The 13488-nt window shown below is 39.7% G+C and overlaps 1 protein-coding gene across 1 annotated transcript in view; it reads left to right on the forward strand.

Annotated features, from left to right (window-relative positions):
- Positions 1 to 12591, forward strand: part of LOC135254940 (serine incorporator 1-like) — a 44079-nt gene extending 31488 nt beyond the window's left edge. The window contains exons 7-10 of the mRNA XM_064335558.1: positions 560 to 650; positions 751 to 892; positions 5409 to 5636; positions 11499 to 12591. Of these exons, the coding sequence (XP_064191628.1) occupies positions 560 to 650; positions 751 to 892; positions 5409 to 5636; positions 11499 to 11637 (600 nt within the window). The 3' untranslated portion in view covers positions 11638 to 12591. The remainder of the gene's footprint in view (positions 1 to 559; positions 651 to 750; positions 893 to 5408; positions 5637 to 11498) is intronic.
- The last annotated feature ends 897 nt before the right edge of the window (positions 12592 to 13488 follow it).

The raw sequence follows: 13488 nt of genomic DNA on the forward strand, positions 1-13488 counted from the left end.
TAAAGTGACTTAAACGGCTTGTCGCCTAAATAACTGAAGCAACACATAGCTTTTTTTAATAACAAAAGACAGTCTACTTTAAAAGTAGATAAAAACCAGTTTGTAGGGATGCTGTAGTAGTAGACATTGTAAACGTTATGGTTGCCAAGTCTGATTTGGACTGCTTTGTCACCATTACTGTATTGCTCTTATGCAGCATCTGCTGTGACTTGAATTATTTACAATATTGTGTAGCCTATATATAATAGGTATGTGCAAATATTTCCATTAAGACATCACATCTCATCAATTTCATTAGAGTGATAGGGAGCACTCTTCTATGCCAGTTCTTTTTAGCTACTGCTGATATGAGTAGAACAGCTAAAATAAAAATACAATTTGTGACTACTGCTTTATCAGTAGGATACAGCAAATGGATTTTGACTGGATTGCGTATTTTATTTGTTGAATATAGATGATGTATTCATTAGCAAATTAATGGATGGGTGATTGATTGATTTGATTGATTGTTTGATCAGTTTATTGGCATTTCATCACTCTGTGTCTGTGCTTTTGCTAGGAGGCACAGCCAGGCTCTGGCTTGCTGCAGTCCTCTGTTGTGACCCTGTACACCATGTATTTGACCTGGTCTGCCATGACCAATGAACCTGGTGAGTGACTGTGCAAGGGGGATGTGCTTGGAAATTAAGCCTTTATGAAAACCGTTGATCTGCATGTGCAGTACTATGCTGATGGACCTTTTCATTCTAGACAGGAAGTGTAACCCCAGCTTGCTTGACATCATTGGCAACAATGGCACCAGCCCAACGAGGCAGGACCAGGTGGTGCAGTGGTGGGATGCACAAGGAATTGTGGGATTGATCCTGTTCTTAATGTGTGTTCTGTACTCCAGGTAAGGTGTGTTATATACAGTGTCATGAAAAAGCATTTGTCCACTACCTGATTTCCTCTATTGCATATTTGTCACACTAAATGTTTTCAATCTTTTTTGTTTCTGGACCAATTTGAACAGTACTTGCAGAATAAGCTCAGGTTAACTAAATACACGTTGTTACTATAAACAAGCTTGTTTTGATAAAAAGTATAGCAGGTATAAACCAATGAATTTGAGATGAGGGCTTGGCCGCAAACAAAAATGGTCTCCATCATTTTTCATCAAATATTCACAAAGTACAGACTGCAGCTCAAAGTGCTTAACAGGAAAAATAAAAACAAAAGGAAAAAACAGGGAAAAGCACAGCAATCATAATCAATTATAAGGGTATATGGGGTGCTACAAATGCTAAAAAACCATTTTTCAGTAATAAACTGACAGATTATCATGAAATTAAAAACCCATGGTCTTGATCCATGTATTAGTTCGAAACAGAAATTTGATGCCGATTGATAAATGTGGGCATGGCTTATTACATAAAAACGCAATCCATTTTATTTATATCTCAGCCAATAAATGCCGTAGAAAGTCTATTTAATCCCTTAGTACTCATGCCAAATCATGTGGTACTGTGCTGTTAGCCTTTATTAATCGCTGTAAAAGGTTCATGTAAAGTGGCTAGCACAATCTGACAGCACTAACCCATAAAAATGTACTGTGAATGGTACTTGATTCGCTTACAGTCAGCGGCACCGAAATTTTCTGTCACACCCTCAATAAACGGCAAAACTACCAGTAGAAGATTGAATTAAATCTTTTACTGTTATATATTTTCTGAAACGTTATCGATTCCGCTTGGCCACAGTGAGTGAAACTAGGCGATCTGAGCGTATAGTTTCTATGTAAATTACATCAAAATGATTCAGCCTGGTTGTTTGCTACCTAAACTTCACAGCACAGTCATTGCCGTTATCATGATTGTAGCATGAAGTGTCTATTTTCAACCAACTGCCATATATGTGCGTGTAAAATCAACCAAAAAATATAGTTTGCCTAGTTGCGCTGTGGGTCTGGACTGTTTTGTGCTTGTTTACTGTCAAAGCACAGGTTTGCATTCATATTTTCACCCCAGTTATACCCCAAATACATATAAGAATAAGAAACAATGTGTAATTTTACTTGACACGATTCAGTAGTGAGGTTGTAGTCGAGCACTCATTGTACATCAACACTAGACTCTATTTAACCAGCATAAGACTAAAAATATGCCGACAAGGAGCGCAACCATAAAGTAGTTTAAACTTCCATGGTTACTGAACTGTGTATGGGTTACTGAACTGCGTATCGATCACAGAACAGATCGAGCTACCACTGATTAGTGTTCATGAGTGCAGGCCTGACGTGAATACCTGATATGAACCACCTGGAATGAGTGGACAGCCACATGAAAATTGTAGCCAGGTAACTTATTATAATGAGGTAAACATGTTTCCCATGCAATAAATTTATTTGGGAGGCCCACCAAATAGATTCTCCCCTGGCCAAAAAGATTTTTTGGTCTTTGGTTACTTATTTCTATAAGCAACACACTATACTTTTGTATTTGTTATTTTTTCTTTTAAATGTCAAAGTGTCATATACAGCCTACTGTCATTTCACTGCGTGAGCTGGCCCTCCCCCTTCCCTCTCGTAATCGACGTGCGTTGAGCAGAGCAGGGAGGACAGTGCCGGAACGCGAACATAATTGAAAGTGCAACCATATCTGTGCCAGGTAACAAAATATTAGTTTTACAAGGGGGGGGGGGGGGGGGGCTTGGGGGTGATTGTTTGTACTGTTTATTAAATTGTATTGTAACTATTAAAGATCCAGAACACAAAAGCAAGCCCACATCTGAATGGCTAAAATTCAAAATTAAAGTTTTGGAATGGCCTAGTCTTGACTTGAACCCATTGCTGTGGCAAGACCTGAAATGTGTAGTTCATGCTCGAAAACCTACCAATTTGTCTGAATTAAAGCAGTTCTGCAAGAGTGGGCTAAAATTCCTCCACAGCAATGTGAAAGACTGATATCAAATTATAGGAAGCGTTTGATTGCATTTATTGCTCCTAAAGGTTTTGCAACCAGTTATTAAGTTTAAGGGGGTAATTACTTTTTCACATGGGTGATATGGGTGTTTGATAACTTGTTTCATTAAATAAATGATATAATAATTTTAAAAATGTGTTTTGTGTTTACTGAGGTTCCCTTTATCTAATATTACATTTTGTCTCAAGATCTGAAACCAGTGTGACACATGCAATAATAGAGGAAATCGGGAATGGGGAGAATGCTTTTTCAAAGAACTGTACTCTATTTCTATCCACATTCAATACAGGGGTCACCTCAAGATGAAGCGCTGTACATGTTGTCTGTACAAAAATCTGTTATTCTGTTATTCAGTATACTGAAAATAATGAGGATTAGCCAAAATGAATAGAATCTGTTTTGGGAATGAGATGAGGATTCAGAAAATATGGTTCTCATTTTGTATTTTTACTTGCTTATGCTTAAAGTGACAATCTCGAAGATTTCAGTTTCGTTCTCTATGGCGGTGCCAATGGCGAGAAGCGGTAATTGCAGGTGTGTTTTTGGACCTCACTTCCCATAGATCCAACCGGATCCAACCAGTGTCGCCTGTGTGACGTCAGTCAGTTGGCACGCCAACTATAACACTTACTATTTACTGAATAAAAAATGGTTGTTATAAAAGTAACGTTATGTACATACTTATTCGTTGTCTAACATTAGGCTAACTCCAGATGTCTTTACACTGCCGAGCCGGGTTAAAATGCCGTAGCAAACCTGGGGTAGAATTAGTGATGATCAATTTCTGCAAACGTTCTTTATCCACCTTTTGCCCGGTATGAACATCTTTACACTGCAGAGAAGAATTTGCGGGATTCGCTGTGGCTCGTGCAATTATGCATCTTGTGCACAATAAGCAGTCTTTTTCATGAATGATTGTTGTGTGGTATTTTTGAAACAACTGCCTTGCAAAATGTTACCCCTGGTGTTTCTGGTTTTGCTAGCTAAACTGTTCAAGAATAAAACTGAGCTGAGTGTTAAATTAGCAATCAGAACAAGAAGAATAAAACAAAAACAAAGGAGATTTCATCAAAAAAGGGCATAAAGGTTGAAGGAACATATGAGGAAGCGTAATAAAATAACAGTGCTAATCCATACTGCCGTATTCTTTTATTTCATTTTCTCCTGCATGACGTCTTCAGAAATCAGACCCCGCTCTGCTCCACATACCCCGGCTTTATTCCGATCATTATAATATATTGATGAACTCGATGGCAATGTAAATAACGGTAACGTTAAGGCCAGTTCAGATCAATGATTCGCAACGAGGCGAAACGGTTTTAGAATGTTGCAGAGAAAATTGCAGCGATGTGAACTGGCTAGTAGCAGAGCCGTTGCCTGCCCTGAGGTTTTAAAAGACCGTCCTTGTCAAATCGCCAAGTGCAGTTTTAGAACGTTTACAATCAGACGTCTTGGAATTTTGCAAGTTGCACACAGTCTCGTTGTGAATCATTGATCTGAACTGGCCTTAAGTTAGCTACACTGCAACGTTGCAACAAGGTAGCATTGCATTCGAGAGACGGTTTGCGAGGTCGGTAGCGTTAACTAGCGTTTTTTTTCTAATTGTTAGCCGACATTAGATTGTGTTAATTACATTAGCTAGCTAGCTAACGCAACGTTACCTGATATGAGAGATGGATACTGTGCGCAACGTTGTCTAAACTAATGTTGTCTTTCTTGACATGGTCCGGTAGCTAGCGTTAGCTGTGCAAATAGCTATGTAATTAAGTAAAGTTACATTGTCATTAAATGTAATACGAAATCTACATCAACAAATAATATGATCTCTCATGTTACACAAAAACTTTTTAGGGTTCCATAACTCCCCCAACCCCCCCTTTCTTTGTTATTGTAACGCATGCAGACACCGGAAAAAAAAGTACGCCGCTCACACGCAAAAGAGCGAGCCTGTTGCGTTAGTTCCGCCTACCCTCTCTGGCGGACCAACCACTGATGGGTGATGAAAAACACATCACTAACTGTGCGCCGCTTGTGATTTTTTCCCGGGAATGTCGCCACAGACACCAAGTTTTTTAATCATGAATTATGATAATAATAATAGTATAAATTAATATAAAAATAGGCTCAATCACCATTGTGTTACCCAATGCAGCGATAGATAGTTACTTAAAAGACATTTATTTTAATGAAAATCTTCGAGATTATTACTTTAAGGTACATTTATGCAGGATTGCAATTGTGTGCAGTGCCCAAGAAGAGAAAAGGAGGTCTGTGTATGTACAAATTGTGAGATTTACCACTTCCCCAAATCTACTGCAGTCTAAACATGATGGACGATGTGACTGAACAAATCATTGAAGCGTCACTCCCCACATGCTACCCCAGTCACACAGCGTCCAGATAACATCTGGCAGATCATAACCAAAGTTAACCCCTTATACTCCCCAGCATCCGAAACTCTTCAAGCAGCCAGGTAAACAAGCTGAGCCTGAGCAGTGACGAGTCAGCCCTGATTGAGGACGCCGCCAGCCCCCCGGGGAATTTTGAGGAGGCAGAGGACGAGCACCGCGCCATTGACAATGAGAGGGATGGAGTGACCTACAGCTACTCCTTCTTCCACTTCATGCTTTTCCTTGCTTCCCTCTACATCATGATGACTCTCACCAACTGGTACAGGTGTGTTTCAAGACAGATGCTGTATATGCTTACAGGACAGCCAGCTCCAGTGTTCCTTCGAGCCCTACCGATGACAGCCATGCACATTAACTTTGTAGCCAAATTGTACAATACACATTGTACAATGTAGCCAATACACTTCTCAGATTTCTGGCTGTAAGTATGCTAACAAACTTGCTAGTGGTCAAGGACGATAGGTTTGTCAGCAGTATTTTTGTTATTCATTTTACCACCCTCTCAGCTTTAATTACGGGAAAGTGAGGCTTCTGAAACCACACAATGGATGGGGCTAATTAGTTCCATCTGAGCGTATTGGTAAGGGGTCTTCATTCATATAAGTCAGTGAAAGCACAGTAGTTTTTGTGGTAGAAAGCCTCACTCTCTGTTGATAAAGTTGTTTTGTAAAATATTGTTAAATACTGCAGCATTCATACACAGAAACTTGTTTTTAATTGAGTTGGTAGTTTTATGTGGCTGTGCCAATGTTATAGAGCTCATTGATAATTCACGGCGACAGTATGAATTGTATACAAATTGACATATACACCAATACAAATACCCATCATAAAAAAAATGTAAGAAACCCAAGAATAAACACACATATATTCAGATTGGGATGGCAGGTATGCCATCTCGCCAAGTTACGCCTTGGCGGGGGCATGCCCCATACCTATACAGCACCGAGAGTTTGGCACTTTTCAGGGTTCCCCACAGAAATAACCACAACAGCCACAGACACTCAGCCCTTAAAAACATTAAATTCTGTACATTCTGACCCCATTTCAACAGACAGATCTCATAAACAACTTCACATGTCCACACAATAAAGCCCCAAACTAAGGGGATTTTGCGTTTTCTCCTTCTTCTTCTTCTTCTTCTCATTCTTCTTCTTCTCATTCTTATTTTTCCTGCCGCCTTTCCCACTAACAACATGTCTCCCCATTGGACATTTTACCGACACCAGCCAAATCCTGACCCTCACGACCCAATCAAAAACTTGCATACACACGCAAAATACCCATACCTTTTTATTCTGAAACATTTCCAGTTTGAACAGCTAATCTGCATGTGGCCTAGTGGATAAGGTTACAGTCTTGGGAACATGGGGTCGTAGGTTCAAGTCCAGCTAAGGACGTGTTTCTTTAACCTGCTTTTACCCTCGCTAATAATTGTCTACTACTTCTCAATTATTGCTTTTGCACCATATCTACCAGCCGTTCACCGAACGTATACACTGCATTATGACGTACCGTCTGCACGTTCAGTTATTAACTGGCTACAATATTGCAAAACCATATGGATTCAACGGGAGCTCTTCTGTGCTTACTGGCCTGTGTTCTTCTTTAAAACCACGGACAGGTTTGCTAATGATATTTTGCGCATTGCATAGCTATATCATGGTGCTGCACTAACAAAGTCACAGACTGGTAAACCTCCGGTTGAAGGATTGAATCCCGCCTCGCCCTCAGGCAGATAATTTCCTCTTTTACACGAACGTTTTCTTACGCTTTTATATTTTCTTTACCAAAACTCACTCACGGCCACTCATATGCATTTCATGACGGCAAATGTATTCCTTTTATTAAAAAGTTACACCAGTTCACCACTGTGTAATTTCTACTAACTATATTTCTTCACTTGGCTACCGTACAAAACCTTCTTATCAGCAAACGCCACGTTTCTACATTCATGTTACCTCGCCCTGTTCTCTATCTAGCCACATACAAACAATTACTACGTATGTACATTCTGCAACTCCCCATTAAAACATTACATTTAAAACCATGAGTCACTCATAAGTATAACTACTAGTACTGAACATGAGAAAAGCACATTAGTGCAATAGATTTCACACGTAACTTAACCCTCCACTTTAACAGCAAACGCTTTATACCGACGGTTATATATACCATTCCATAAGGAAACTAAGCTCGCTCATGGTCACTTTATTTACTCCGCACTATAGTCTGTGATCATGTCAACCTTCACCTACATGCCCATTCTGCTAAAAACATTTTGTTTCAACTACGCAATTTCATCATTTCATCCTAATTTCTCTCACACTGTTGTTATTTTCTCATATGCAAAGCCTACTGGGACATATGCGTCTGCTCCTATTCTCCACTATCAAGTTTTCCGGTTCTAGCTTAGCAAAACAGCGAACAGGATTCCCACCTGCAGATAAGCCTATCAAAATGCCTTATAAACCTTACAAACACTAAAAGTGCATCTCCACGAAATAACAAACAACGGAGCAGGACAGCAGGGTACACAAGTTGTGACCTAGGCAGCTCTGATTCTACGGGCTTGCTGATTCTTTTCTCAATCAAGGCTTGTTGGATGGCCGTCAAATCCGTGAGTACATACACTGGCCATATTTCACCTGCGTTTCTGTTGCGTTTACATTTACGCCACCGCACCCTTTGTCACAGCCACTGTTTTACATATATAGCAAACCGAAACTGCTAAACAGTACACGCTCATCAGACTGTACAAATTCACACAAGGACAGCCATAATCCACAACCGTTTCTTACAGGGTCACTTCGCATTTCCCACTCTTATAATAAAACGCTTTGCAAAAAGAAATGATATCTCATAAAAAAAACATGTTTTCAACGTACAAAAATGCCAAGTTACTCAAAAGTATTGATATTAAAATGACGCACTTACCGTAACTTGGCGTCATTTTGATGTTAATACTTTTGAGTAACTTGGCATTTTTGTACGTTGAAAACATGTTTTTTATGAGATATTACCTACAGGTAATATTACTCACCGGTTTCATATTGACAATACTTTTGCAGACAAGCCGTCAGGGGTTCTAGGACAGGGGTGGGGTGCACCGATCATGAATTTTTAGGGCCGATTCTACTTTTTATTATTATTATTATTATTATTATTATTATTATTTTATTTTACATTTTTGTTTTTAAAGCAACAGGTAACAGAGAAAACATAAGATTGTTTATTTGCTGTATAGGTTACCAATACATTCAGATACTTTCATTATTACAGTGAAGGTGCTCTGATTCAAGGTGGCTGAATCTTTTCTGAACTGCTTCCTAAAGAGTGCGTTTTGATGGCTTCACACCATGATCTGCGCCAGTGCTTTATCTTTGGCGATGTATCAGTGCAATGATGGACGGAATGACATCTGCCGTGACTGTGGAAGATTCGATTTCTCTAGTCAGCTCCTTAAAATGTGCAAGTAGAGCCAACGTGTTTTACATTTAATATGGATTACCTTTATAAGATCATGTTGAAAATCCAAATCCTGAACATGTTGCATTTTCTAATTATTCATCAGACTATTACATGGATGTTGTCGAGCCTCTTCACTTCACCGATATTATTTATTTGAACCGGGATACACAGACGAAGATCTAGATTCAATGTGTGTGCGCACAGAATAGTGTAGCTTACAGTAAATTCTGCAATTTATTTTTAATTTTGACAAATAAATTTCAACATTCGCATTCATTTTCACTTCCTAATAAGACATTTAGATAAGCTGGACTTCCTTGAAGGTACATTGAACTTGTAGCCTATCTTGATATGCCCCATAGACGCTGTGGTGAATCTACTGGCATAGAGGAAAACATCTAAAAAGTCCAAACTTGACAATTAAGCAGTTACGTAAAATACTATCAGAACTGATTGGATTGATCAAAAGTTATTATGATCGAAAATAGGACCCAGGTTGAAAAAACATACCTTTTATGTCCACTTCACACAATTTGTTTTGAGGCAGCTAACATTTTTGGAAAGATATAGCAGCAGCATTCCTATGCAACTTGTCCCTGGACTCACATTTTTACATCATAAAACCAGAATACAGATCGCCAAAAACAAAAAGAAATCTGCCGGTCACTGATGGTGTGTTATGGAGCAAAAACCGCTGATTGATCGGTGCACACCTATTAATTATATTATGATTAAGTGTATAGTTGCTTTTTAAAACATTTTAAGTTTGCGCAAATTTTAAACAACACGGTGCATATTTTCTCACAAGCACGAAACCGTCCAGACCCACGGCGCGACTTGGCAAACTATATAGCTAGCTAGCTATGGCATGTCCTCACCTCTGTAACATTATTTGGTGTCCTCTGTGTGTCTAGACATCTGTATTGGTGGTTGTAGCTGTGTGTCCTTAGCTCCTACTTATGCATGCAGGATAGCATCCGTACGCGCTAACTAGGTTAACTAAAGTAGGCGATCTGTAAGCGTTAACTAGGTTAGCTAAAGTAGGCGAAACGTGAACATGTTAGGGTTGGCTAAAGTAACGCTAGGCAATAAAACGCCTCGCATCAAATTTAAAACATTGGTCCTAGCATACCAGGCAGTCAAGGGATCAGCCCCAGCATACCTCCACAAGATATTCAAACCCTACATGCCAGCCAGATCCCTCCGTTCTGCTACCTCAGGACGCCTAGCACCTCCCCCTCTTCGCACCTGCACTTCCAGAACACGTCTCCTGTCTGTTCTGGCCCCACGATGGTGGAATGACCTCCCTGTGGAGGTCAGAACAGCTGAGACTGTGACCCATTTCAAACGACGACTGAAGACCCACCTCTTCAGGCTGCACCTCTCCCCATCCCTCCCTTCCCCCCTGTAAATGACTAAACTTAGGGTTGTAACTAGGCAGCTGTTTCATAGGTGACTTAGGCACATCAACTGTCTTAACGACTACTTGTATTTTTATTTTTATTTATTCTTATTTTTCCATAGATTGCGTTGTTGCCGTTCTCGTTGTTAGTGTTAATCAGTTTAACCATCAGGGTCCAAGTTGAACTATGCGGTTGTTCTCCGTACTTGGACCGGTACTTCTCTCTAGGGGTTTCGTCATACTTGTTCCTGGTTATGGTTATACACTTTGTTGTACGTCGCTCTGGATAAGAGCGTCTGCCAAATGCCTGTAATGTAATGTAATGTAAAACTGTGCTTAAAAATGTTGTGCCGTACCACCTGCGCATGCGTCCCACAAAACGTCCCTGAAAGGTCGTCCGTGAGTGAGTGAGTGACCACAATGCATAGCCCCTGGAGCCAGTTCCTGCACGCCGTGGGAAAAACATTGCAACTCACCAATATTCAGCCTAGTTTTTCTCCAGAAGGGAAGCAGAGATGTTATCTCAAGCACGGATCCATTCCTTTGCACTTTAGCGGATGGGAAGCAATGCTTGAATTCCATCAACTGCAAAGCTAGGTGATCGCCCACCAGCAGGGAGAATGACAGCCCCGCCTCAGTCTCTCCCAAAATCTCTACTAATGTTTGGAACATGTAATATACACACACTGTCCCCACAGTTCCGGTTTAGCTTTGAATGGAGAAACAAACTTAGACAGTTGTCATTCTGCATTTGTTTTTTATTCATTTTGCTAGCTAGTTAGCAACACAGCACATGCAGATCGAGGTAGTAAGTGATGACCTGATGACATTTCACTGTTGTATTACTCAGGGGTTTAAAATTATTAGCCCATCCTGTTGTGGGCGTGACAGATATTTGAGTAGTGAGGAAAGTGGTTCAGCCCAGACAGATTGCATTCACTCTTACTGCTGCATATTGATTCATTTTATATTATTATTGACTATAATAGATTTTTTTTGGAATTGTAATCATTTTCTTGCAGCCCAGTAGCTAATGTTCCACGTCCCATTCCAGTCCATGGCCTGGTTGTAAGGGGCCGCTGCCCTACAGAACATTTATTAAATATTCAATTCTCAACATTTAAAAACATTAGGCTAATGTTTGGATCCAGAGGTAAAATGTGCATATTGATTCATTTTGCAAAATGTGGGATGGTTATATTCTGGAAGGGAAACTAGGGATGCTGAAGCGGTGCTCCCCTCCTCTCTCTGCAGCCCTGACTCCAGTTACGAAACGATGACCAGCAAGTGGCCCTCCGTCTGGGTTAAGATGTCCACCAGCTGGACCTGTGTCGCACTCTACGCTTGGACACTTGTGGCACCGCTGGTCCTCTCTGACCGTGACTTCGACTAGAGGGGCAGGAGGAAGGCTGAGTCGCAGCCGTGATTGTAAATACTGTCCGTCTGCGCCCCTCAGTCCACCGACCGCATGTGCTCGATTTTACTGCATGTTTAGAGTAGATGGTCATTTCACTCAGTTTGCATGTGGTTGAATGGGTCAGCGTGATGGAAAGGGGAGCATGGTGTCCTGATGCAGGAGGGAAGACCAAGACAGTCAACATTGCCACTGGGGAATTTTGGACATTTTGAGTGCAAAGGATAGGTGACAAAAAATAATTCCCCTTTAAGTATTTGTTTTTTGACACTACTGGTAAGAAGTCTTAGTCATGCAATATAAAGGGAATGGAATTGAATGCATAGTAGTTCACATTTTGTGTTAAGACTGCAAAATTCCATTCATTGTCATGTACATAGATGTGCACTGAAGGATTAATTGCTTAAATCCATAGTGTTGTCTCTTTAACTGCTTACCGTTCCATTTCAGCAGTATGAGCTAAACTACTTTATATGCTGATGTAAAGAGCACTATGTTACAGGTGAATATCTTACTTAGATGTGTTCCCTCAATGCCTCTGCCCCTTTTGATGTGATAGTATGCTTTGCTGTTTTAGATTAGACAGCATTTGCATTATCATTTTGAATCTTTCACTTGTTACAGTGTTAACCCTTTACCTTTCACACTTGATTTTTCCCCCTCTTTCTCTTTTAAGTGTGTTATGTGTGTGTAACTTTTGTTTTTAAATGGATTTGGGGAATAATTAGTAAGCACACTGAAGCACTGTTCATGAAATACCAGTGTCATTGGTGTTGTGCAGTTGTGCCCTACGCAGGCCGGCAGTGGATCTCCACTAATTGTGCAAGTACCATTATGTAATTATATAGTATAATTTTTTTTTTTTTCCATTTGAACTGCACTTGAAAACTCAGTCTTCTTGTACCTTCAATAAATTTCCTTAAAGAGATAAAATTTTCACTGTGATACTTTTTCTTGATTTCCTCTCGTGGTTTTTAATTTATAGAATGCACCACGTTTTTATTTTATGAAAAGCTCATCTTTTATTTAAAAAAATAATTGTAATTTAACATCTGACCACCTATAAACATCATTAAAATATTAGTACAAATCAAGCATCATGATAAAACAAATCAGATTAATGTGCGCTAGAATTGTGCATGAATGTGAATGTAAAATAATCTTCTGATAAATTTTGGTAGCAGTTTTGCTGCAGTTACTCCTAATGAACCACTAGATGCCAGCCTAATGCCAAGCGTGAGTTAGCTTTTATTTCAGAAAGCGAAAACAATTTTGTATACATGTTGTCATTTATTTTCTGGGACCTTGGGTAGCATCACAGGGAAAATACCGATTTTCAATCAATGTAACAGGTTTTAAAAGAGCATAATTATTTTGTTCCCCTATTTCTAATACATTTATACATACAACTATCTGGCACTTTAATTTTGTGTTGTCTATGTTCACTTGCTTTTTTATTATATGCATTATCATGCATATTACATTACACTCTCTCAGATATGTTTTCTTGGGTCTGAGCTGGTTGTTCTTTAGGTGAAAACAAATACCAGCAGACCCTACAGCCCTTCATGAGGGAGAATGGTATGCCTGCTGCTTCACCCGAAAGGCTTGTGCACTAACGGGTCCAAATGAGATGGATCTGATGTAATAATTGGAAATGACTTCAGTTAAGCGAGGAATAACATTAGATAGATCTGGTGATGTGGGCAGAGCCCAGCACATTCAGAAGTCCCAGACAGCTATTGACACCATTTCAGAGGAGAATTTATTAGACAAGAGGTTAGGAAATTTAAATGGTTTCCATACGGAATAATTTATTTAGGTATTAAG

Source organism: Anguilla rostrata, chromosome 1, assembly GCF_018555375.3.
Source record: "Anguilla rostrata isolate EN2019 chromosome 1, ASM1855537v3, whole genome shotgun sequence".
Taxonomy (NCBI): domain Eukaryota; kingdom Metazoa; phylum Chordata; class Actinopteri; order Anguilliformes; family Anguillidae; genus Anguilla; species Anguilla rostrata.